This window comes from Drosophila melanogaster, chromosome 3L (assembly GCF_000001215.4).
Source record: "Drosophila melanogaster chromosome 3L".
Classification (NCBI taxonomy): Eukaryota; Metazoa; Arthropoda; class Insecta; order Diptera; family Drosophilidae; genus Drosophila; species Drosophila melanogaster.
The window spans coordinates 15,610,511-15,637,960 of NT_037436.4; the positions used below are offsets into that span (position 1 = coordinate 15,610,511).

A 27,450-nucleotide genomic window follows, 5' to 3' on the forward strand; every position below is an offset into this window, starting at 1 on the left:
TTTCTCATTTTTATTTAAAAATAATAAAATCGTTTTTTCACTTTGTTTACAAATGAATTTTATGTATACATATGTATGTTCTTTTTCTACAACAATTAGATTCATAACTGATGATATTTTGTTTTGTTTCACATAGTTTTTATTTTGTAAATGCAATTTAGTGACAATTATTAAAAACAAATCTTAAATCAATATCTTTTTTTATGTGTCTTTCGAATTACATCGAAAATTTCCTTAAGCTTTTCGGGCACAGTGAAGTTTGGCATTATTTGCTCCATGCTATTGAAATCGGCCTTTTCCAACTCGTCGCACGAATCATCCGATCCGGATTCATCAGCTAGGGCCAATCTTTCGGCGAAGGAGACAATTCCGCACCAGGCGCGGAAGTCCAAGTCACCCGATGCTTGGGCGTCGTAGCCCAACATTCTCAGTGTGCCTTGTACATTTTCCTCGGTGCCATGGAACTCCAGAACATCCTCGAGAGCTTGCGGCAGACTCTGCCAGACGAGGGTTCTCTCACGGTATTTGTATTCCGGCAGCTCATCATTTCCCATGGCGGCCAACTCGCTTTCCGGCTCCTCGATTCTACTCAGATACTTTAAGAATACTCGTTTATACAGCTGTTTTCTCTGTTGCGACACCCAGACGTACTTGCTCAAATAATCCCACGGGGTCATATCTAAATGGGTAAGTTAATTAGTTAAGTTAATTTCCTTAAAATATTTAAAGCGTACACACTTTTTAGCATGGAAAGGTCCATGGGTACATCGAATCTTGTCGCTGATTTTGAGAACTTTCGCGGCATTTTGGATGTTGTTTCTGGTGAAACTTTATCGTCGACGGGCTTCGGAACAGTTTTGGGTTTGGGTGGCATGTACTTGATGGCCTCTCTTAGAGCTCTATTGAGCTTTGGAAAATAGATTTCAACTTTAAAAAACCAATACCAAGTTTTAAATAATTACACTTACATATCGACCAAAAGTATTTTCAATAAGATCCACATCCAAATCGGTTTTCAGCGCCTGAAAAGCTTCATCGGTAAGGAAACTGCCCTTCAAGAGGATCGGTTCCCGTTCAGTTTCTCGCTTGTCCTTGGGCAACAAGGTGAGTGAGTTGGGTATCAAACTTGGTCTGGTGCTGGGATTCAGTGAATCGGGACCCAAAGCAGCCACCTGCGTCTCGGGATCCTCACTCAAGTGGAATGTGGTGGTGGCTTTAATTTTGGAAGAAATAAGTAGCCATAAGTTTCAACTCAAAGCCAACTTTGTTTTAGTTTTAATCTTAAAGATTAAAGATTAGCGTTATTCACCTTGAGCTGGCTTCAACTTCTTGCGTTTCTTGCCCCTTCGCACATCCTCGTCGCTGAGCTCATGCTCATTGATGCAGGTTTTGGGCTTGGCCTCCTGGTCATTGATGGCATCTCCGCCGGGTGTCAGAGTTGCGGTGGCCAGCGAGGACTTCGGTCTCTGCTCGTTGGATGGCTGCCTCTTTGGCTTCTTGTCCTCATTGGCACCGGCACTCTTGGGTTTCTTGTCCTCCTCCAGGCCGCTTTGGGTCAGGTCCGAACTGGGCTTCCAGTAGAGCGTCTCCTGGGAGTGCGATCTCCGTAGGTCCAAAATGATCTTCTTACGCTTTATGTTCTCGTGTTTACCCCATTCCGGAGTAATGCATCGGCGATAGAAAGACCCAGCACTGGTCCTGGTATGGATACTAGTTACCGTGGGCGTTGGCGTCATCGGACGCGAGTCCGTTTCCGCATATCGCCGGAACAGATCCTCCGGAATATTATCCGTCTCATGGGGCTGCAAATCCGGCTCCTCAGGAATTTTATCCTGTTTCCCATGCTGCTGGCCTTTGCCCTCGATCGCCAACGATGTCTTCAGCTGATTAATCACATCCTTGACACCAGATGGCGCCGGATGATTGCACAGCACCGAGCATCCTTTGGCAAAAGGATTGAAGAGTCCTCCAAACGGGCGTAAGGATAGCGGCATGGGCGTGGCCTCGAACTTGAGAGGCATTCGCGATATATCGCCATGTTGGTTTTTGCGCTATTAAAACAGAAGCACTTCAATTGATGGAGAACTATCAAATTTTTATAATTGTACTTTTTTAATTTTAAATACTTTTGAAAATAAAAAGCCGAACTTTGATCGCCTTTAGAATCTCAATGTAATATCATTTTTGTACTAATAATGATTCATACTAGTAAAAGAAAACAAACAAATGTAGGATACTGATTAGGTCTTTACCTTTTTTAAATACTTGATATGCCTCTTGGGCGTGGGAATTAATCCAGTACGTGTTGAGGCGCTCATAGCTACTTTTAAAAAAAGCTTTAAATATCAAACTAAACTACAAAAGCCGGCGACGGCATAAAACATTTTGTTTAGTTTCCATAGTAATTAGTTGAGGTGCCGGTGTATTGATTTGCTTTTATTGATTTTATGCGATTTATACTTACGTTTACCAGTAAACAACCATGGTAGTTAAAAGTACCCTATATTTATTATACATAAAAATACATATGTATGTATCTTTTTAATGATATTGAATTGATACCAAAAGTCCTAATAACCTTCTATCAAGCTATAGAAATATTGGAGCAGAGGTTTAGCCTTCAATATTTGTCATAGAATATTTTAACTTATCTAATTGAAACAAAAGCCATCAAAAACAACGCATGTTTATTATGTCTGTGTCTTAAAACTAACAACTCTTGGCATATGATTAACATAGGGAATACCCTTTAGGAAGGATTAGTCAGGCAGTTTGAATGCTCTATATGGGTTCTCAGTAGAGGGAACCGCGATGATGCAAATGCCTGAGGCGTTGATCCAGCAACTGGCGTTCGTTGGACAGTGAAATTGTAGAGGAGGAGCGATGCAGAACGGGCAGAATGGTTGCACCTCCGCCGCCATGGACTCCGTGAGCTCCCGACCCGTGAATGGCAGGACCGGCTGCCTCCGATGGACCAACACCGGCGGTATTTCCCACCGCTCGGGATCTCAGCAGATGATTCCTGAGCGGCGACTGCCGGCGCACCGAGTTATTGAATGAGATCTGCAGGGAGAGACGCTTCTGGGACAACGAGGCCAGGTGTTCCGGTGATAGTTCGATCACCTGGGGAGGAGCAGCAGCCGCCGCTGCCATCACAGCCGCCGTGGCGGCACTGTAACTGGGCAGCGATGAGGTGGGCGAGGAGTTGCCACAATTGCAGGTGGTCGAGGCCAGCGACACATTATCCGCGGCAGCATCCGCACTCGCTATGTTCGTCTCCACCAGGCTGTAGCCCACCGCCTGCTCCTTGCCGGTCTCGTTGCACTCGAAGATCTTGATGATGGGCACCATGGCGGGTGTGAGGATAATGCCCGCCTTGCGGAACTCCTCCAGTGCATCATCGTACGTCGGCAGTCCGGAAACAATCGTGTACGAGGGCAGGGACTCCGCCTCGTAGTCCGGCGGACAGCGGCGGCAGATCTCGATCGTGGGATCACTGTGATTGGCACGGTCTGTGAAGGAAATGGATGCACCGGTCAATAGATGGCGATAAGAGTGGCAGGTTTAACTAGTCTATAAAATTAATCATAGAAGATATTTCTGTAGCTCATATACTTCATTGTCATATAAGAAATACTATATTGTATTCTTCTATAAGGTTAGTTACCTATTAGTTAAATGTATTTTATTCATATTCTATTCTTTTTGTTCTGCCCTCCAGATTTCCGCATCCGGCATAAAAAAGAACAATCAGAATTATCAAATCAATTACCCATTGCTGCCCTTTGAGAATTGGGAATCGACGGCACTTAAATCGCCTTCAAATGCCCGACAATGTTACCTATAGTTTTTGGGGATGCTGCTGCGGATCTAAATGAAATTTTTATACCCAATGCTTGTTCGTTTAAAAGCCAGTGAAAAGCCCTTAAGGCGGCCAACCCTTAAAAGTAGGCAACAAAAACATTTATTGCAATTGTCCAGCGGCAGAAGGGAAATAAATGTGGCTCCAGGGATGGGTATAGCATCTGGCCAGGAATTCTCGCCACCCAGAGAAGGTGAGTCAGCAGCCCCGGTGATGGAGTACATGGAACTGTTGATGCGGCAAGCGTTTTCCCCGTGACGTGGTACAAGATTTTCCAGATTAGCCGCATGCTGGGTGGCTTTGGCAAATATTGAAAATGGCACTCGCTTCGCTTCACACCCTTTCATTCTTAGCTGCTCTTTCGATACTAGCAGGGATTTAAGGCCTGCGGGTCGACATTTTCCAACATTTTCCAACATTTTTCAACATTTTCACACCCACATGAATGGACGTTCATTTTTTATGCAACGCTCTGCGAGCTTACGAAATTAAATTGATGATTGCCGGAAAATGTTGGAAGAAAGCGGGCGGATTGAAAGTGAAAACTCATTTCGGGTGGGCTGGCTCGACCATGTGGCAGTGGAGCACCCTGGGGGAGCTGTCAGTGGCCTAACTCCATTACCTCCTTCCCCACCGACGACAGCTCAACGTGCTTAAGCCTTTTTGTAATTTTCAATTGACTTTAGTTAATTATGGCCGGCTTACATCGAGCTTAACGTATGTCCTCCAAGGGGACGTGACTGTTTTAAGTCGGTTGGATACACTTTTGATTTTGCGACAGGTAGTCCGTACTTGTAGTTGCTTTATTTAAGTTTCAGTTAAATACAGAGGCTTATAGGATTAATTAGAGCTCAGTCAAATGGCGAGGGTTCAAGGCAAAAGCAATCAATAAATACATTCATTTTTATGTGTATCATGTCATGTATCATGTTAATATGTATCTTAATATTCTGTATATATTTTTGATATTTTTAGTTATTTTTCTATCAAGTAAGTTTTCATTTTGGAAAAAGCCTTCATATACGTGCGACTTGTAGTTCTGCTTGAACATCCACTCTAGAGGAAGAGGAACCAACCCCACTTGGCCATAAAATGTCCATCCGCCTGGCCGAAAAGGACGCTTTCTGACCTGCTCAGCAACTACTTGGCTTGATGAACTGTCTGGGGCCATAATCCTGAGCCGCAGGACATACGCATTCAATTCCCCAAACGCAGCTTAGCACGACAATAAAATGAAGTGCAGCGCATAAAAAAGCGAAAGCCGCTTGCCACGATGAAACGAAACGAAAATAAACAAAGCCCAAAGTGTAAGTGCGTTGTGCATAAAATATTCGCCACAAGTTATAAGCCAGCAGCAAAATGGACACCCAAATTTCCAACTAGTCAATATGCCAGAGGTCGTGAAAGCGCCAAAGCGCCCACAACCAAAAACTCGCTTGCCATCAGGATTGAAACTACAGCTACACAGAAAGAAAATCTGCATAAGTCAGTTATACCCGAAAACTGCAGACTACAAGAATATGACTTCAAAATGTGCATCATTTGTTGTAGTTAATAGATTATTTTGTTGAACGGTATTAAGGTTTAAAATAAAACGTATATGTTTCTTGATATATGTGCACTATTTTCTTAATTTGTATATCATGTTACTTGTATATCTATTTCATATGAAATATTTCGCCCACATCATAAAATTTATTCTCTTATTTTTGTGTAGGTACAAAACATCCTTACCTAAGGCTGGCTAGAGATACATATTTGGGCATTTTCACAATATCAACGCAAAAAGTTAAACACACTTTATGTTGGGGCTTCGCTTGCGAGCATTGGGAGTCCACCAAGGAGGCGGATGAATCGCAGGAAGTGGGTGAGAGTGGGCGCTGTGCGTTTTTGTGGATTTGTGCGCCAAACCACCAAAGCAGAAAAGGAAAACAAACGACACACAGCTCAAGCAACCAAAAGTGACGTGCCCAGGATGAGGACCATGGAAATGGCGATGGCGATGGCGACATGCCTGCCACCAGACCGAAAAAAAAGTGGGCGAAAATGGAAAGGGGCAAATGCTTTCCTCGGGCGAAAGCACTGACAAAAATCATATAATCCACTACAGGTTATTATGACAAAAAAGTAACTAAAATTCAAAAATTGCCCACATTTAATAAACAATTATGCATTATGTTTGAAAAGCTGGTTCTACCTTATTGAGTGATAATGTTTTTAGTTGTTTAATAAGAAATTGAAATTTTAATTTTTAACTATTATGTTATTATATTATGTGCTGGTTATTTATTTCTTCGATAAATTATACAAATTCTAGTGAACTTTTTGGGTAAGAAAATATTTTTACAATGTTAATAAGCAACTGAATAATTTGTTATTATGTATGGTAACTTTTTATTTTTATAAAATAATTACCATTTATTAAAATAAATCATTTTAAAACCTTGCAATGCTTTTTTTTCAGTGCAAAATGGCTGGCAGACAGCAGCCATCTCGAAGGCTTGCCAGGCACGTAAGCTGTTTATGCCCCGGCGAAACCCCCCACAAAAAAGAAGAAAACCAAAAATAAGAGTTCAGCCCACATTTTTGGATGCTGCCGCCGTGTAGACGTCCTCGTCCTGCCAGCTGGCCCTGCCCCATCTCCATGTCCTTGGGGTTGGTAAACACGGCTCCAAATTGCCGTTTAAATTTCTCCCCAATGTCTACGCCCGGGGCCAAAGCGGCCTTGAAACATTATTATGACTGTGACGCCCCCTTTGCCCCATCCAACTCCCCTCGCCAACCTGTTAGGCCTGCCCCAAGATCTGGGCAGCAAGTTCCGTGCCCCCAAGGGGAGTTTCAATCCCCCGACAACTTTGTATTTGAAGTTGTGGCCGCCGCCAGACAATTCCTGGGAAACGGATCGGGGAGAGGACAGGCGTTAAATGCTACCTATGCCTCCCACAGGATTTGGGGCTCTGGGGCTCTGCTCTGATCCGTGTCAAGGGTCTGGACTGGGTTTGCTAGGGGTTACTCGGCTAACTTATTTCCCTGTCTGCTGCAGCCTCTGTTCTTTGTTTAACTAATTAAACTCTTGTAGCAGCCAGCATGCAAATACCATGCCATTTTGGCCTTGCCTCGGAAAAACACGTGTCGGTCTGGGATGCAAAAAATAGATGAAAAACAATGCGAAAGAATGTTTTAGGCCCTAAACTAAACGCATGTCAGAATTGCATTGTTTTCCTTGAGCCGGAGACAAGAAAAATGATGTTGCCCATGGCCAGGATCTGGACAAGATGCTATTGGTTCGAGCTTAAAGGACACCAAATGGCCTACAATTCAAGGAAAATTATCAATAAATACAATATTATAAGGGATTTACTTCTAATTAATTAAAATTTAAATTAATTAATTATGCTTCTTCAACTAAATATAGATATTTTTAGAGAAAGTTATTTATTATATTGCCATTTCAGAAGAAGTAACTTGATTAAAATCAGAGTCTCTTCATTAGTAAAATAATTTTTAGATATTTGTAACCCTCCTGTAAAAGTGTAGTATTGACATAAAAATTATAAAAAAAAAATGAATGAGTATTTTTCCCTAAATTTCCATTTTGTTGCAGAGCACAAAGGATTGAATCAGATAGGCTCGACGGTAAATTTGTCGTATTATGTCCGTGGCATTTTTGTGTGTGTTTGCCGGACAAATGTCCCATCATCAGCAACTGTAGCGCATTAAAACTAACTGCTAAATTATTAGCAAGACAAGCCATCCATCTCGGGCGAAGGTCCTCGGTGGGTCCTTGCACACGAAACGAAACGAAACAGAAATGAAGAAAAATTGCGGCATGTCAGTGAAAGGCAGGAGCAACAATAAAAAGGACAAAACCGACAACATGAAGACGTCTTCAGCAGGAGTAAGCGAAACACGCGCCAGGAGCATCCAACATCCAACATGCCGCCGCCAGGACGAAAAAGTAATAAGTGTGTCTATTTGTTTGCGAATATTTCATTTCCCGTGCCGTTTACCGCCATATCACCCGTTTTCCGCCCACAGCAGGCTCCTGTGAAAAAGGACGAAACTAGGGGTCTGTCACGAAAGTCGCATTTCCCAAAACTAAATTATACAATCGTACATCAAATTTAGTCGCTGTTTACGGCTCTGGCTAACAAACTCCAGTTGAATTTGCAAAGTATTACTTTAGCCCCGGGATAAAAGGTAAAACCTTCATGCATCATTTTATGAATCAATAAATCTCATTTATTCAGAACTTACGCAATATTCTCATAAATTAAATTATTTCAATTGGCAATACCAGTTTATGGGTTGAAGTTTTTAGTTGTGGCAAATCTAAATGGTATTTTTCTTGATTATTTATTTATAAATTCACAAATACGATTATAGTATTTTAGTGTTTTTAAATTTGAAACTACTTTTAGGCCAAAGTAGAATTTTTTTTTCAATTTGAATAACTGCTGTTGGACCATTTGATTTATGTACATTGAACTTGCTGAAAGTTTAGCTAATACATAAAATGCAAACGGCGTGCGTAGGCAGGGGAAGAAAAAAGTTAGTGTAATTTATAAAATGCAAGCCACACATGGTGCCTTTTTGCCTGTGCGAGGCGCTGAATGTTATTAAAAACAATATAAACAACTTCCCGGTGGGCTGTTCGGGGTCGATTGTTTATGTGTTTGAGGGGGGGCGATGGTGGTTGGGGCGTGGAAAACAAGCCTTAAACCACAAAGTACCACTTTTCCTGCCTATTGGGCGGCTGTGCGGCAGTTGCGGCAATTTTCAAATTGACTTTTGCACATGTTGCCGCCGTAGCGAAAATGCGGGCAAACAATGTAGCCAAAGTACGTCCCACTAAAATCAAAAAAACATAGCACAATAGGCTTAAAATGTCTGGGTGTGTGCGAATCAGTGCTGGCAAGATTATATGAGAAAAAGTTGGACTAACTACAAAGGAAATGATAAAAGAAGCTTACAAGGAGTATATAATCAAAAACTTCGTCCTCTGAGAATTTTAATGTATATTAACATGTTTTTTTTATCACATGACTTAAGATTAGTCTTAAATATTTTAAAATATTTCAGTTAAACAGTGTTACACAGTAGGGATAAAAAAAAACCAAGTCAGCTGCACTGACATGAGTTTTGGCCGCTATGTTGGCCACGAAGTAGTGCAAAAAGTGGGCGAATAAAACAAAAATAAGTGCATGGGAAATACGTGCCATTCGAGCGCGTGAACGGAATACACAAATAGTTGGCCGCTTCTGCGCCAAAAGTCAAATATCTATCAAAATGGCATTAGTGGCGGCAGCTGCTCTTTTACTTTAACGATTCGCATTTAACGCTCCTTTTTATTTGAATTATAGCGCGTGCGGCAGCTCCGACTTCCAACACTGTACTTTGGGAAGGCGCTGTATAACACTGACACGCTCAAACAGTGTTGCAAGCGATCACGCTCACCAACACACATGTACGCCGAATTTCGCACGCTCGCACACGAACACAAACAAGGGTAAGAACGCTAAAAGAGACACAGAGAGAGAGAGAGTGAGAGAGAGGCAGAAAAATAAAAATTTCCAGCGGCGTCGGTGGATTTGGATTTGTTCTGAACGCTGCGCCGCAGTTTTTGCCGATTTGTTAAAAGAAAAGCAAGCGTTTCGTGTCTGACATGCTGAAAATGGCAATGGCAAATGGTGCAAATCCGCTGCAAACAATGAAGAAAGCAAACGGCGACGAGGAGTCCGATGAGTCCGATATGGAAGAAGAGGAGGAGGATGAGGAAGACGAGGAGGAGGACGATCTGCCGGATGTAGCACTCCAAATCGACAGCGAGGATGAGGCGGAACTGGAGGCGCAGCGCATTCGTTTGGTGGAAGAAGAAGCAGCCAAGACAACAAAAAAGGCCGAGAAAGAACGGCAGCAGCTGCAACAAAAACAACAACGGCAAGCGCAGGTCAGTAACGGTAACGAAGAGCAGCTGGAGGAAACTCAAAAACCCAGCAACAACAAACGCAAGGCCCGTGGGAGGCCAAAACGCAAGATATCCACTAGCTCGCAGGCCTCCAGTGCCTCCATCGCCTCCAGTGCTACCTTGGTGGCCGCTCAAGTTCTCGCAGATCAGAAGTCACGCCGCTTCATCTACAGCTGTACCAGCTGCACACACCACTACGACGACAACCTGATCCTGTCCAGACACTTCCAGCTGGAGCATGTCGAGAAATCGAAAAGGAAGCGAGGCAAAACCAAGGCTGCTGCTGAAGAACCCATGGTTACTCCTCCCTTGATCATTGATCCCTTGGAAATGGGCCAACTTAAGCCCTGCGCCCAGTTGCTTGTCCAAGGAGAATCCGTGCTGCAATTATGCCTCGCCTGTAATTCACAGTTTGTGGATGTGGTACGCTTTCAGGAGCATCTTAGCCAGCAGCATGGCTATTTTCAGTTGCTGGTGCCCAAGGAGGAACCCACCGATCTCCCACCGCATGCCATGGTCACAATTCCCGGGGCTCTGGCTCTGAACAAGGCCAATGCCCAGCTTCAGCTGCCCATTCCAGCTCCGGAAACTCCGCCACCCGAGCAGGACGGCAAGGAGGCTCCACCAAGTAACGCGTCCAATGACAAGGAGGATCTCACCATGATCAACGACATGGTGGCGGTTATTGCAGCCGAGCGAGTGAAGAAAACCAGCAGCTCCAAGGTCAACAAGATGATCATCAAACTTCCTATGCCCAAAAAAAGAGGCAGAAAGCGCACCAAGCCGGAGAGCCTGCGAGACGAACAGGATAATGCGGAGAAGACGGACAAGAAGAAAAAACTGAACAAAGAGGAGGGACAGCAGCCAGTATTGGAGCCACTGCAGGCCAAAAAAACAAGCAACCAGGCGGAGAACGGTGCAACGCAGTCAAATAATGTCGTAAAAGTTCAACAGAACGCAAAGGGATCAAAAAAAGACGGTACTCAGTCGGCCCAGAAATCTGAGACTAATCCCAAGCACCTAGAGAATGCTGAGACAAATTCAAAGGATAATACAGAATCCGTGGCTCTGAAAGAAACCATCCACGATAAGCAGTTGACAATCGATGAAGCAGGCAAAGCAGGGACACAAAAAGATGACAACAGCAACCAGAAGCAGTTGGACAAGAGTGAGGCGAATGCTGGCAAATCTAAAATGGTGGATCAAGTGCATCAGCAAATGCCTGTCGAGAGTGCAAAGGATCACCAGCAGATGACAGAGGTAAGATCACACATTAATTTTTCTAAGAAGCTATCTATAAAAACCCCCATTAATACAGGAACCCACCAATTCAACCAAGCGCAAGCGCGGACGCAAAGAGCGTAAGTCACCGACACCCGTACTCATTCCGCTGGGAGACAAAGAAATCAAGGAGGAGCCAGAACTCCCAGAGCGGCGCATGCGCAAGAGCCGCCAGCATGTGGACTACGTTGTCGAAATTAAAGATGAGGAGGAGGATGATGACGAGGTGGAAGAGGCTGAGGTGGATGATGACTCCTCAGCCACTATTTCGCCGCACAACAGCTCAACAGATGAGAGTTTTACCTCGATTAAACGTGAGTCATCGGAGGAATCGCAGCACAACGGAATCGGGGGAATTCACACCTGTAATTTCTGTGGCAAAACCTTTAAGCGCTTCTCAAGAATGCAAGATCACCTGCGCCTCCATACCGGCGAGAAACCATACGTGTGTGGACAGTGCGGCAGGGCTTTCCGTCTAAAGATGCGTCTGGTGGAGCATCAATTGCGTCATCGCGCCGAGAAGGCATACAAATGCGATATCTGTTCAATGCCACTGGCCACCAAGCAGGATCTCTCGCTGCACATGCGTCATCACAAGAACGATCGGCGGTACAAGTGCGACAAGTGCAACAAAGGATTTGTTCGCAGCTCAGATTTGTCCATCCACGTGCGGATTCACACGGGTGAAAAGCCATACAGCTGCGATCTGTGTGGTAAGGCGTTCCGTGCACGCCAAAATCTGGTGGTCCATCGACGCACTCATCTCGGCGATAAACCCATTCAGTGCGAGCTGTGCGACAAGCGTTTCGCCCGCAAGATAGATATGCGGGTGCACATGCGCAGGCACACAGGTGAAAAACCCTACAACTGCGATGCCTGTCAGCGTGGCTACTCGTCGCGTGTAAATCTATTGCGCCACCAGGAGCGGGAGCATGGCATCGAGGAGCAAGTCCCTGGATCTGGCCAGGCGGATAAGAAGCACACAAAAACGGCAACAGAAAACGAGCAAGAAAACGAACCCAAAGCCAAAGCAGCGCCACGACGTCCGCGACGCGAGAAGCTGCAGCAAAAGATTGCTGCTCAGGAGAAGCTACTGAATGACCTGAAGCGTAGCTTGAGTGCTATGCCAGAAATACCTGAGGAGTCAGCGCAGGTCAAACTTGATGGATCTGGCCAGGACATACCGGCAGATGCCGGAGCAGGACATGCTCAAGTCCAAGTCACGCTGTCCATGCAAATGGAGCCAGCACCCAATACCGAAGACGACGAGGAGATCACGCCGGAGAAGGAGAACGCTTTGTCCAGCTCGATGACAGCCGATGGCAAGACAAAGGCGAATCGCAAGATAACCAGCTACTTCACTGTCGTGGGTCAGCAGGCGGAAATTTAAAGACTTAAGTTCAGGGTCAGCAACACTTCTTACTCATTACATTTTAAGATGCCACTGTACTTGGAAATGATGGAGACATTTCCCTAGCGTAGCGCACACCTCGCAATTTAACTTTTTCGATTTAAAATGCAATCTTGCAGCAGGGATCAAGTATTTTCTATATATTCTATTTATATACTTACGATCTAATTTTGAGGATACGGTTAGCCGAGAATTATTCAACGTTGTGAAGGACATAAAGCCGACAAGAACAAGAAAAGACTACTTTATAAAAGAAATAATGATATTTGATATGAAGAAATCAAGCAAGAGACTGCAATGAGTTTTATACATAAATATATATATATTTTTCTATAGACAGAGCAACTTTTGTGAACAAAATAAGTTAAACTATGTAAAAATACCAATAAATTAGTCAGTAAGCTAGCATGGAAAATGTTTGCAACACTAGGCAACTAAAATATTTTAAAATTCAATGGCTGAAACTGAAATTTCATATGAACCAAATTGAAGTCCCAATCAAGGTTTTTACGAATAATTTGTAAACAAACGCTCGACCAATTCAATCTTATCGAGCTTCAATATCAGCAAAACTTGATATTTATAAACAAATGCGCACACCGATTCGAATTTGATTTGCAAACATATTCCTTCCATTCCCCCCGCATTTATAATCCGAACAAGCTGAAGAATATTTCACAATTCCATTTAATTTCACAGCAAACATAAAATCAATTGCAAATCTGCAACTTATGCTCGAAATTCCAAAACAAACGTAATTTTATGAATATAATTTTAAATTTTATATTGTATAAGCAAAGGAATTGCTTTGGGAAAAGTTTTTATATATTTTTTCCCTTGGAAAGCATTCTGCACTATCTCAGCATCTCTGCTAACTATATTTATTTTATATATTTTACGCATTTACTTTAGTTTTAGTATATTTACTTAATTTCTCGAATCGTAAGCGTAGTGAAAAGGCAAAAGAAAATGCAAAAAGTCAGCATCGCTTATTTCCTACATACACTGAACGCATTTTTGTAAATTGAATTTGTGGCAGCTTCTCTCATTCTGTAGCATCTAAGAGAGTCCGATGAATATACGTTACTTTATAATTTCACATTTGTCGCTTGTTAATTTGATGCCACTTGCCAGTTGTTGTGCCCGGTACTTCAACCCCGAAATTGCAATTATTTGAATGGGGGTGTGCGAGTTTTATGTTTTATGTTTATGGCATAGAACAACCAGAGGCAGCTGCTGCTGCTGCTCCTGCAGCCCTTGTCAATTTTTCAGCACTAACTATTGCTCGAGAGGATTGCGATTGGGGTGGCCGAAGGACGAAGGACCACGGAGAGTATATGTCGAGCGGCAGTTTGTCATTTCTAATGGGGTTGTACACGGTTCATTTCATGGTGCCAAGGGGTTGATATGTGAGAGAGATAAATAAAGCGGGACAAATGTAGCTCTGAGAGAGATTTATGCCCTGATCCAGGTGGAAGAGCTATCTCCTAAGCGATCATCGAACTTTACGGAGCAGGATAATACCATCGCTATCGAATATACTAGATAACATATGCTCTACTTTTTATAGTAATCGTTTTGCATTGCTTACAAATATTATTTTACTCTATGGAAACATTGTGCGATTAGACTGTGATAATCCCAAAATCCCTATCTCTTATTGAAATAAATATTCTTAATAAACAAATAAATAAATAAATAAATAAATAAATACATAAGAGCAAGAATGTGAAAAAAATGAAATATATATATAAAAGATAAGCTTCTGCACTTCTTTTGTGAGTGACGTTTTCATTTCGACCGGCATTCCGGTCTAAACAAAAGCCAATTTCTTTTGCTTCGCTTGATTTGGCCATATGCTTATCATCTGGCAGCAGCAATGACAATTTATTTAGTTCTGGCTCTCAAACAAAAGCGCAGCCAGGGAAAAATGCTAAAATCAGCGAATAACAGAGGCCAAATATGAGGAAAAAAGAATTTGCTTGCTGCATGCTTGCTTTCAATGCAATATTACGCATACGACGCGTGGTACCGCGTGCTTTGTTTGGGAGATTGTGCCAAAAGCCAAAAAAAAAAAAAACATAAGGGAAAGCAAAAAGACAGTCAACGTGACACACAACACATAGTCACACAAACACACACATGTGCACGGGAGTTGTGCATGTTGGTGTGTGCGAAAATATGCAAATTAAGTGTGGCGACTTTTGTTCTCGCCGTTTTTTGGTGTAGAAAGCGTAAAAAGCAAGCAAAAACTGTACGTATACACATTATTTGGGCTGGCGATTGTGGAAAGCAAAGCGCCGAAAAAAACGAGTATACGCCCCGTTGTACAGTCAGTCAGTCCGCAATATGTGTGCATGTGTGAGTGTTTGCGTGTCTGCCTGTGTCTGAGTGCCGATCAAGCCTGCTCTCCCCTCTTTGTTCTCTCCCTCTCTCGTCTCCTCTGTTGTTTTGTTTTGTTTCTGGCTCGACTCGTCAGCATTTTTACACTTTTATGTTGCTGGCTTTTAATTGAATTTTGCTCCATTCTCAGACTTTGACTTCTTCGGTTTTTTCTGCTCTTTCTTTTCGCTGTGGTTAATTTTAAAACTACCCATTAAGCCACACGCTGCGCCGACGTTAACAGAGGCAGAGGCAGCGGTTTTTGGTACGAATACAATTACACCCTGCCTACACTGAACAAAATAGAATACCTATTTTTTAGTGGGGTTTCTTACTAATGTTATAGCTGAAGCACTATTTTATAGCAATATAACCCATTTGCTCAAGGTTTTTAGCAGTTACATAAATAAAGAAGTGACAAAGAGCGTTAAAATTATAATTACGGCTAATAATGTTATATATTAAAATAAGTGTAATTTATTCTGATAGTCTGATTATTTATAGTTTTAGGAAACCTAAGCAACAACACAGATTATATTTATAACAAAAGTAATGCATTTTTGTAATATTTCTTCTCTGTGTAGACTTATTCATTTCACTCTCTCTCCGCTTTTGATTTTGTTTGCCAAGTCTCTCTGCTGCGTTTCTTCTGCTCTTCATCCATTGCATTCTTTTTGCGGTCGTTAACTTGCAGCTGAACGTGTTTTGTTGTTGTTGTTGATATTAGCCGCTCCGCTCTCCTTCTTGTTTATTGTTGCATCCCGCTCGATGTTCTAAGTGCTGCGCTCTCGAAATGCGCCAGTGTTTGTGTTGTTGCCTGGCTTTGTTGATTTGTTTGCGCAGCTCTCATTGCTTTGTGTGTGAGCCGCTTTGCCATCGACGCTTGTGTTTGTGTGCGTACGGCAAATGAGAGCGAAAGAGAGAACTGTCAAGTTTTCCAACACTCAAGCGAACGCGCGCCATTTAAAGATTTTAAATCGCCAACGGTGCGTATGAATGATTAAAGTTCATAGTTTATACTAAATTAGATTTATAAAGTTTTATATGCAACTTTATAGGGTTTTAATACCAATGCAATTTACACTTACTCTTTACTCTACACTTTACTCTTTTACTCATATTTTCTGTTTAATAGGAATAAATATAAACATTTTATTTATTGGTAAACCTTAAAACATGACATGCACTTTTACTTTCCTATTTTCAGTTTAGTCGGAAATGCGAACAATAAAGGGGTTTATGTTTTGAGTCATCAATTTACTCTGCACTATGCTCAAACTGTATTTTTTACCAATAGAACAAAATTAATGTGATTAAAACCAGCAGGACCGTGAAATCAAATTAACAGTAAATGAATTCTACTATGCAATCTACTAGTTTTTTTATGACACCAGGATTACGAATTTCTTGAATTGGTTCAATTGATTTACACGATTACCAAGCGATATTGCCAGCGTTAGCAACAATTTTTATTCATAAGTCCCGCTGACAAGCCTCATCCACATGAAATGCATTAAAAATTATTTATCCATAAATCATGCATTCGTTAATAAATAAAAAATGCATTCGAGTTCATTTCCCGTCGACAGTGAAATGGCACATAAACAAACAAACAAAGTCGAAAACGTTAAAAATGGAAATAAACGCGAAAAAAATATAGCCAAATGCATAAATAAATCAGAGCAGCGGGAAACAACAATGCGGCCTGTCGCTCTGTCGAACAAACAAATATTCATAATTGTAAAAAAGCCCAAAGTCAGCTCCCGCAGGGCTTCAATTGAGTGCAAGTAAGAGGGATAGCACGGCGGGGGAGCGAGATGGACTGCAACTAACCGCTGAATGTGCATAATTTATAAAGCTAATTAAACGCGCATTTAACTAATTAAAAATATAGCGCGCTTCAATTATTGAAATATGCTGCCCAATTATGATGCAGTCGGAGGAAATTTGCAATTAAAATATATGCAGTGCACACACACATACATGAACAGATTCGATTCCCTAGCCGAATTACGCCGAATCGAATGCTCAACGTGGCGTATACGTAACGCTAATCAAAGTGTATATTACGTATACGACAGTTTGACATGTGTGAGGGTACAAGCTAATTCTGGTAGCTGTTATTTGTTGCTGTTACTGCTGCCGCTGCCTTTTTGGCTTTTAGCAACCAAATACTAATTGACATCTCGCTATGCCGCCTACGAAGGGAAATGGTGGAATAATAGGGCCGAACACATGTCTATAGCTTTACAGTTAGCCCACTACTGCTTGCCAATGCAAAAACAGTTTCAATTAAGCAATTAGCGCCATTGAAACAAATCCAACACGTTTTGTGGCTTATAAACTGAAGCATCATGTCGATTGGTTCGAACCCTGCGGTCGATGGAATGGAACCGGGAATAGGCCATAGGATTGGGGATTTTGTTTTCTGCGGCCATTCATTTAAGGCAATTAAAGGGTAATTGGGGTATGCGTGTTTGTTTGGGAATTGATTGATGGATGGTGAAGTCTGTTTGCTAGAGAGAAAAATGCCAAAGTAATTTTGTCCGGATTCTTTTAAATTTTTCATACTGTAGTACTAATATTTTCTACTATAAATGTAATGTGATAGGATTTTAAGAATGTCAATTTAATTTTGCGTTAGATTTTGATTTGATTTAATGAAATTGTTTAGATATCTGTAAAAAATTAATATTAAAAATCCTTCAAAATCCACAGTAATTTACAGTCTACTAAAGTTTAGCAAATATTGATTAGTGTTAGCCTTATTACGTGCATTACAAATACAAATGCAAATGCCATTTTCGTTACTACTGCTAATTTGCGCAATATTTTTGCTCCGCTCAGTTAGCATATTTATGCGAATTTCGCGCTTCGGTTCAATTTTAGCCACAAATCGAAAACAACAAATGCCATTGGCATATACGTATACAACGTTAAAGTCTTGATCCTAAACGTGAATCTACATATATATCCGTAAGCTGCTTACGGCTTTGTTGTCTGCCGTGAAAACCATTCTGTATTGACGTCAGTGTTTTGCCCTCCTGCATTATATAAAGCGGCTTAAAGCGAATCCATCGCTGTTTTTTTCGGGGAATGACGGAGAAAGTCGGACTAAATACGATTGGATTTGATTAAGTTCGATTTGAAGAGCCCGTGGACGGACATTGGCCCTGATGATGATGCATCGCCATTGCCATTGCAATTTGCACTTTAATAAACCTGATAGAGCACCGCAAATGTTAATTACATTTGCAAATGCAATCAATATCGAACTGCCTAATTTAATTAACCAATCGCTAAGTTTTATTTGCCGCGTGGCCAAGTTGATTAAAATTGTAGGAGGAGTTTTCATTACAGTTCGCAAAGTATTTTGGAGAGAGTATGCGTTAAAAGTTAAGCGAAAAAGTTTGCACTTGAAAATTGGTGTTTGGAACATTAGGGGTTTCTATTTATATACCCACTTTATATGGCCTGATTTAAGATGGTTATTTTTAGGGTTCAACGTATAAGATTTAATGGTCTTTAAAAAGCTTATCTTTATTAGATACTTCGTCTTCTCGGCTAATTGGTACCACTCAAATTATGGTTATAACTTGTGGTATTATTAATAAGTTATCTTTATGGCAATTTAATTGATCTAGTAGTTACTTGGTGCTTCTATGTATCATGAAGACAAATTCGAACTTTGCTAAATTTTTGTAGAACTTAAGATTCTGCGAACCCGCTTGATTTTAACATATCTTAACCTGCCCATCAACATAAATCCCCCAAAGTACAGAATTAAGTTTGTTGTCCTAAGGTTTTGGCCGCAAGCAAACACCGAACACATGTTTACTATTTAAAGCCTTTAACCAAGCAAACCAGTCAAGGGTGTCAGCTTAAAACAATAAGTGTTGCTGGCCAACCGAAAGCGGTAAATTGGAAGGCAAATCAGTTAAAATAATAACAATGGGATGGCTGCAACAATGACGCCGGTGGTAACAGCAACAACACAAAGATAAACAACTCATTAAAAGGAAATTAAACAGCCGTGAACCAAAACGAACACCATGTCACGACCCGTCACTCATACGCACTGTTGTCTGGCCGTACGTGAGTGACGTTTCGCGGTTTGATAAAGACACTCGTTACGCCTCCAGAAAAAAAAGGAATTTCACCAAAAGGAAATTGAATAAGGGCATTGATATGTAAAGCACTTTGGTCGAAATGCAAAATTTAAATGACTTTATCGTCTATAAATAAATGGAAATACATTTTATTTTAATATAGCACTTCTAAACGTGTCTAGGCTAAATGCTTCATTGCTACAAAAAGCACTGACTAAAGAGTATAACAAATAGTTATCGTCAATAGACCTGGGGTGTGGTTAGTCAAAAGTATTTAGCAACTGACTGTTGACTTTGCTCGGTTGCCAACTCGAACATTTTTGGTGGTTTTTAGAGTTTATTTGATACAAACAACAGTTGAATAGATTGCAAGAGAAAAGTGTTAGAAAAGCTTAGCTCAGGCAGAGTGAGAAATTTCTTTTAAATGGCTACTACTTTATTTGCTTTCAAACAATGTTTATATTGGTGTATAAATAAATCCTTTACAGATATTATAAAACAGTTAAACTGAAACATTTTTAAAAAATTCGTTTTAAATAGCTGCACGTTAAATGACATTGTGATTATAGACTATTTTAAGTGAATTGCAGTGAAGTAAATAAAGTGGAAAAGGCACACATCTATTCTATATACGAGTATACCAAATATCTGTCATTTTCCCATTAATGCTCGAGGTCTTTGACTTCCTGCACTTGGCTTACATTCGCCCCTTACGGGCCTAATAGAACTATCTTAATTGAAGCCAAACGATGAAAAGAAATTAGCCAGCAGTCATTTTGACCGTAAGCAAACAATTGACAACCAGTCTGTTGGCCAAATGCAGGACAAGGAACTTTTAATTAATTAACACAAATTTGCAGTGTAATAGAGACGCTGGAAGCACAAGTATCGGGGGCTCGAGATGTTGGCAAAAGTAAACAAAGGCAAATGCTTGAATTTCTCACTCTAAATGGCCCACTTGACTGCAACTTTAATTAACTGGAAACGTTATGTTTGTTTTTGAAGGCGGCCAACGGCAAAGACAATGGCCCAGAGAACCAAGATCCAAAAGCCAAGAAGATGGGGTTCTCGAAAGATAAGGGCCCGAAACACATTGTCTGGGGGCTGTTCTCTACCCAATGTTTAATCAATGTAGTTGGAAATTTATTGGGCTAATTGCTTTCTAATTTATTGGAGAGTGGAAACAGGACAATACATAATTATTATATGATGGGGTGGTGCACAGTAAAATGTCTTTGGTTTATATGAAAATTTTATCAGTTTAAATGTTACAGCATATAATAAATCTACAGAATGCATTTTTTAATTAATTATTTTTTTTCAATATATATAGATTAAAACAAAGGAAAAATGAAATTATTTTCATTGAACTAAATAAATTATAAAAGAATTATTTAGTTTTCCTTTACCAAATTATTTTATTCGATAACATCGAATTGAATATTCTTTCTCTATTAAATTAGTATACATTTTATACGAATGGTAATTGTGTTAAATTGTATTAATTTTATCAGAATATGTTTTTATTTTTAAATGGCACGATTTTGTGATAATTTTTGCAGTGTTATTAGCTTCTGATCTGCGGCTTCTAATTATTATTTTGGCAAATAGTAGGCGCAAACAGGCAGCTCATGGAACACACTCATTTATTGTTTATTAGCCAGCAAAGCTGTGAAATGTCTTGGGATCTTGGCCACTGTTTCCAAGTCACAAGATACGAGTACGTGTGGTATGTGCTAAACAAATACTGGCTGAAATTTCAATTCCCCCTTTTTTTTAGGTGAATCATACTACAATACATACTCTGCTGGGACGGAGTTTATTGTTTTATTTTTGTTCTACGCTTTTTTCATTTGTGTTGGAAAAGTTCTTTCCTGCCGCAGACTTTGCTTTTGGTACTTTTGTTTATTTGCTTTTATCGGTTTCTATTTTTGTTTTTTATTTGCTTGGCTCTCGCCGCTCTTCGCGCCAAAGTCCAAGTCTAAACGAGTTTCCACTGACGTTTAATTCAGCCCGAATGATTCTGCAATTTGATTTATGGATTACCGCGAATTGGAATTTTCAATAGCGCAATCGTGTTGTGTGAGTGATTGTTTATGTCTGATTTGTCAGGTATGTAAATATGAAGGAACAGATTAAACCCAAGCGGGGTATGGCGAAATAATATTTCGATGATTATCGATATGCTGACATAGGTGAAATTCGAAGGGTAGACTGAATGGCGCTTAAGTAGTTATCATAAGATAATCAAAATAAGTTGATTTATAACAGCAAATCAAATACCAAGAGAATAAGTCAAGAATCTCACACCGAATGGATTTTTAAAATACACTTGAACCCAATATCACGCATACGCCCCATTGCCCACACTTACATGAGTTCTTCCACTGCTGGAATTTGTGGTAAACGAAGCAAGCGCATATGAAGAATATCACAAAGACGATGAGCAGTGTAAGGATGACTCCAATCCAGATATCGCTGACCACGTGGGCAAAGTCCTGGCCATCGTCGCCGGTATATATCCTTGATCCGTGTGCTATATGCGGCGGAGGTGCCCGAGCAGCTGGCAGGACATCAAAGAGATCGTCGGCTACATCGGCAACGTCGTTGGCCGTGGCTGCGCCGCTCAAATTGATCTCGACCTCCTGGCGATCGATGGTGAAATTTCCCAAGGCCGAATCCAAGCCCAAGGCCAGCTGCTCCAGTTTGTTAATGAGTATGGAGTAGTTGCCGGGCAGATCGAAGCCGCCAAGATCGAGTTTTTCGCCACTACTGGTGGATGCTGCGGCATCCAAGGTCGTTGCATTGCCATTAAGGCCTTCACTTAAAGTTGTGGTTGTGGCAGTTGCAATCGTTAGATTGCCGGCATCTTCGAGGCCTGCCAGCAGGTTGCCCGTAATATTCAGAGCCTTTAGTAAATCAGCCATCTTTCAGAATTATATATATTCTGTAATATTTATTTGTCACTAGTTTTAGTACAGTCGGCACATGTGCTTTCGTATATATTTCTTTCTTAAACTCAGCCGCGATGCTGGAGCTTCATTGCGCGACTGAAAACGGGCGTCGAGGGTAAAGTTGCAAATTCGCTGGCCCGCTTTTTGTCGACACTCCCGATTGGCATATAGATTTTATTTTATTTAATCTCCAAGCTTCTACTTTATGCCGTTTTTCACTTTTCAACTAATTGTGTTAACGCATCGGTGTTAATTCGCCTCACGCATCTCGTACGGTTTGGGTTGAAAATGGTATCTGTATCTCACAGATACAGGCCGCTCTCATTGCTGATTTGTTGCACAAATATTGATCGTTGGCATTAAAGCTCTCCTTTTTTTTTCATATATATCTCTGCTGTTTACTGTTTTGCTGCTGGGGAATTTATCTTAGCAATAAACATATGCATATACTGTATATCCTTCGGCTGTCTATCTGTATGAATTTCAGTTTTATTGATTTGCCAAGTGGAAATGAGGGAAAACATTTGTAATTACTCCGGAGCTCTGCTCCGTTTCGTTTAATCTCCGCCACTTGCGAGGCTATAAAATCTTAGCATATTTGCCCAGCTAATTCTCGATTACACGTGAAGTGCATAAGGGCAAATCCAAGGCAGCTCACGTGTAAAACGTCGATTTACTGAGTGAACTACTTAATGATGGTTTGAGATCCATAAACTCCAAAAACTATAGGCCTACGAATATCAATAAATTATTTAACAGAGTTCAAAGCAAATGCATGCAATTTAGAAAGCTAGATTTACAAGAATGTATTTTCTTTAAATGAGATATAAATTATATTATTTTATTATATTTTTTATAAGGTCTATATAAATCACAAAGTGGCTTGCTGCTTCTTGTTTAGAACACCAATTAACTATATTATCAATCAGTCATTCATTAGAAATCGCTTGTGTGCACATACTCAATCAATAATAATGCCTATTTGATTTATTTAAATTCGATCAACTGACAACTAGATAGGCGTAACCTAACCCTCAATCAGAGGCTTTTCCGAGTCTTGAAGCACACACCCATCTCATTTTATGGCAGACGACTGTTCTATATTTAGAACAGCTTCAATAACAGTCAATTAGGCCGCTTGTTTTCAGCATCTATAAACATTAATTAAAACTGGTGAAGCCCTATTGAATTCCCGTACAGATATCTGGGCATTTAGAAGTCTAGGCGGAGAATATATGCAATTAATGAATAAATCAAGCGGAAAATTTTAAGATCTCGACGCCCTTCCATACAAAATTATTGGGGATATTTTGAATACTAGATCAAGCCAACGACTGATATTAAGAATAGTATATAAATGTATAGTGATTGAACACATGTTTAACAAATCGATTTAATGTCATAACAAATATACATTGGAATGCTAGCAAAAAGTTAAACAAATCGTGAAGATGGCTTTCATTGATAAATATTGTCATTGACTTTTCAATGGGTTTCTTTATCAAACAATTTATTTTAGTTATGGCAATGCATTCTTTTTTTATAAACTGAATCGCTTTATTTTAGCTCTCTATTTTATTGTTTTTGTCATATTTAATATTTCCCGGTTCTTTGTAATGTAATCACAGTTGTATTAAAGACGCAGCAAATCAGCAAACATGCAATATTGAAAAGTAGGAAGCACACGATTTCATTAAAGCTTACTTTTTATGAACACATTTCATTTAATTTCCGCTTTTATTTAGATATTTTCATTTATTTGCACTGCTTATGTGAAATATTTGGCGCTAATCGTTTTTGGTTTTTCCATTTAAGTTTCACGACCTTTACCAACAAAAACAAATGATTGAACAACTCGCGGAGAACTTTTGGCCGTTTGTTATTGTTTAGCCAAATGAACCGACCGGGCGCGCTTGTTTACAACAATTAAAACTGCTTTCTTGCGTCTTGCAATTATAGCCACGTTAACAGCGAGAAGTTAACTGCCGTCGCGGTGACAGCGCGACGTCGACTGCGACCGCAAAATATTATTGAAAAAGCCAGCGACTCTTGGCAAACAAACCGAATGAATGACTAACTGAGCGTGTGACAAACTGACAGACTGACTGAATGACGGAACCTAGGCAGATGCTGAGATTCAGATACAGATACGGATTGAGATTGAGCTATGTCTGGCCGAAACTGCTTCTGACGCGAAGACGCGGCAATTTTTTAAATCAAGTGAGACAACGCGTTCAACGGTCGCCGCAGACAAAAATGACACTTAGAAAACTATTACCTCTACAAACTAGGTATTATATTAATAGAACACGTTTTTCATACATTTAATCAGCATATGTGTAATGTTTAATCCATTCCTTTGCTCATTATAAATCTTATTAATTTTATTCAAGTTTTTATTAAGGATTTAAATATAGATATTTTTTTAAAATTATTCTTGAGGTATAAATTGCAAATGAATGGGAACCAATTTTAAATTGAATATGGAAATAAATATTTAATTCATATTTTTCTACGTGCAGTTAGTCTGCTGAGGGAACTAAAACTAGCAAATCAGTAATCATTACGAGTCGATTGCAGCAATTGACTCGGCTTGATTGTACTATTTTCTTAGATTTATTTGTTTGTGACGTTTCGTTTTGATTAGCTGGTGGTTGCAAAATACATTTTTTTATAAAATATAACACCACTAAATAATATAGACCTTTATGATCTTTTTTCATTTGTATTGATATAGCTTGTAAATTATATTTATAATGTACAATAATAATGATTCAATAATATAATTGTAAATAAGTCGTCTATTTCCGTGGCCGCATTTTTCACACAATTTATTATATATTTGTTGCTTAATATATACAGTCTATACTTAATAAAAATTGCTGTCTACCTATAGCAGTGAAAGCAATCGAGCTTATTTAAATTTATTAATTAATAACTTACGATTCCGCTTTTTCTAATCAGTAATAAGAATTTATATTCACACAGTCTATATTGTATTTATATACAATTAAATTTATAAATTTAATCTTTATCTTAATATTTCATACTTATTATTTGCCATATAAACACCAGTGTTTTAAGTAAAATTTATAAAGTGCATTCTGGCTTTAATGCGTTTGGCTTTGATTTATTTCCAGTTGCAATTTCGCCGGGGACAATCAGAAATTGTTCTTCTAATCCGGCCATGCATATTTCATGTTTATTGCATATCATTTACATTTAAATTTATGTATTGGACTTATGCTGCCGAAACGTGAGCATTTCATGGACAATTTCACAGCGAGTATTTCATTAGTGTTTCGGTAATATTTGTTATTTGGCTGCTCGGCTGTAGTATGTATGTATGTTTTATTATCTTTTTGGTGTTTATTAAAATTTGCATTTAATTATTTCGTTTCATTTCGTTATTGGGAATTTGTGGCTGCTGCACTTTGCCGCCTAAACTATGTATGTTCGAAATGTAGAACAATTTCAATTATGTTGTGCTTTAATGCAATTGCATAATTCCAACTGCAGAAGTTGCTTTGTCTGTGTGCTTAGTGGAAGTAATTTTTCCTGTGTTTGCGGTTAACTATTTGTAAATCACAAATTGATTCGATCGACTGCCTGATTATGAATTTTCCATTTGCTAATATTGACTTTTCTGTGTGGCGTTGCACTATTTATGAGCATCAATTGCAATTAGCATTCTGCACAGGCTTAGTGACGCATGATTAGAGCTTTATCAATTTCGAATTATTTTATTGATATTGGCACTTAAAGCTGGCACTCCAAGGGGGTGCTCCTAATCGCTTTTGAAGAGCCTTTGTCACGGGCTTTCCAATTGATAGATTACGGGGTATGTACTTGCAAATAAATGGCGCTGGCGAATCAATCAACAATTGAGTGCATTAAAATGACCTCTTTTTGCTCTTTAACAGATAAAAGCTAAATTGAATGGAATTAATTGGGTTAAAAGGCCTGAATGGGGAAGTGGGACAACGGCTGATAGGTTTATTGTTTTAAAATCGTACAAATGATATTTGTTTTCAATATGTATATTTGTTTCCAGGTGTCTTGTTGGCCATTCCCCCCGGTTATTTCACCCTAATATTAATCTGAAGTATCTGTGTACACATGATTTATTTGGAGTAGCCGGTTGCATTGCGTATCACGGTGATTTCTTATCTCGAGTGGCCACCAATCATCTTGTCAGCTCGTACATACGTCAGATTACTATTTACGTTCTACATTATATATGAGCTAAATACTTATTTTTTAGGCAAAACAACAAATGTGTTTTTCATGCTTTGCGATACGTTTTCTGTAAGTTTCGGTTCGATTTGGTTTGATCTGGTATTTTGCATGCTCTTTGCATTAGCTTGGCCATAAAGCTTCGTTAGCTATAATTATTATTTTTATACTGTTTTTTTTTATCTCTGGTATTTCGTAATATAACACATATTCTGTTTTTTATAGTGGGAAATAAATATAACAGAAAGGATAGCTTCATTTCTATGCAACCTAATAAAAATTTATTATTAATAAATACAAAAATGTATTTACAAAATTTAAACAGAATTTTTGAATATACATAATTAGTACTTAAAATTATTTATACATTAAAATCAAATTCACCACAACAACATCAAGACCTTAGCATAGTTTTTAACCCTATTTTATGTACCAAAGGTTGTTGTGCTCGCTATCTAATAGACTAATTAGACTACTACCGATCTAATTAGACTACTTAGGACAGGAAACTCCCCAAATTAGGACAGGAAACTCACCACAAATGACCAATTATTGAAAAAAAAAAAACAAAATACTAAATCCAGTCGTGTATTATTAATATTTATATCATTGATGTGATGTTGACGTTTATATTTTTTGCGTGCCAGACGCCGGCAGGCAGTAGTGAAAAGTTGTGAACCGGTTGCGCATGCGCCTAGCAGAATAATCACGTGATGACATCGAAAGTACAAGTTATTTTAAGTAGGTAATTCAACCAGTTTTGGTATTTTTGCACTATAATTAACCGAATGATTTCGTCACACTGTTGCGATTAGCGTGCCATAATTAAAAACAAATGAGGTCAACAGACAGAATGCGACGCCACTGAGTCTGGTGATAAGATCTTGATAAAATTCTTATATTAAAATCATAAATTCATCACCTTTGGAATTTGATGTCGTTCGGCTAGATTACCGCTTAAAGTTCACAGTCATGCTGATTAAGCCATCAATTAAGTAACTCTGGAATGGAATGTTATTAACCCCCGGGTATTTCACATATCAGCCCCGATCCAATGCGAACATTCCAGCCAGTTGAATATACTTGGCAAATAGTCAGCGTTATTTGCGCTTTACTCGCTTCACTTCGCTCCACTCGGGAAAAGGTGAGCAAACAAAGGAAGTGCGCGGCATGGTGGCCGCCTGTAATGCACTTAATTATAGACTTCTGAGTAACCGGGGTCTTTGAACGAATACTGACCGCATAGA

At 39.7% G+C, this 27,450-nt stretch overlaps 3 protein-coding genes and 1 long non-coding RNA gene across 7 annotated transcripts in view; 2 read left to right on the forward strand and 2 right to left on the reverse strand.

The window, feature by feature from the left end:
• Window positions 1-120: 120 nt before the first annotated feature.
• On the reverse strand, window positions 121-2,318 carry CG13449 (uncharacterized protein; the record flags this gene model as incomplete). Of its 2 annotated transcripts, NM_140530.3 has the most annotated exons (5): window positions 121-679; window positions 739-907; window positions 969-1,213; window positions 1,310-2,051; window positions 2,253-2,318. In NM_140530.3, 5 exons carry the CDS (start codon window positions 2,316-2,318, stop codon window positions 189-191), a joined length of 1,713 nt encoding a protein of 570 aa, NP_648787.2. In that variant the 3' UTR covers window positions 121-188. The 2 variants fall into 2 exon arrangements, with proteins under 2 accessions (NP_648787.2, NP_001261888.1); NM_001274959.2 differs by lacking the exons at window positions 1,310-2,051; window positions 2,253-2,318 and having other exon boundaries at window positions 969-1,207.
• A 355-nt stretch (window positions 2,319-2,673) lies between these two features.
• comm3 overlaps window positions 2,674-27,450 on the reverse strand; it is a 34,579-nt gene continuing 9,802 nt past the window's right edge. Inside the window, exons 1-3 of one of the 3 annotated variants that reach the window (NM_001300143.1) lie at window positions 23,672-23,980; window positions 21,388-22,294; window positions 2,674-3,512 (exon numbers count right to left, since the gene is read on the reverse strand). In NM_001300143.1, coding sequence (NP_001287072.1) covers window positions 2,794-3,512; window positions 21,388-21,940 — 1,272 coding nt within the window. In that variant the 5' untranslated portion in view covers window positions 21,941-22,294; window positions 23,672-23,980 and the 3' untranslated portion in view covers window positions 2,674-2,793. Of the gene's footprint in view, window positions 3,513-21,387; window positions 22,295-23,671; window positions 23,981-27,450 lie in introns of those variants that run through there. The other 2 variants (NM_176331.2, NM_140534.3) reach the window with 2 other exon arrangements.
• On the forward strand, window positions 9,391-13,620 carry Phs (Phaser). The gene is made up of 2 exons (NM_140532.3): window positions 9,391-11,090; window positions 11,149-13,620. The coding sequence occupies exons 1-2, from the start codon at window positions 9,528-9,530 to the stop codon at window positions 12,499-12,501; spliced, it is 2,916 nt and encodes a 971-aa protein (NP_648789.3). The 5' UTR covers window positions 9,391-9,527; the 3' UTR covers window positions 12,502-13,620.
• lncRNA:CR45977 (long non-coding RNA:CR45977) lies at window positions 18,783-19,183 on the forward strand. Its single transcript, NR_133243.1, has one exon. It is a non-coding gene; the product is annotated as a long non-coding RNA:CR45977 (long non-coding RNA).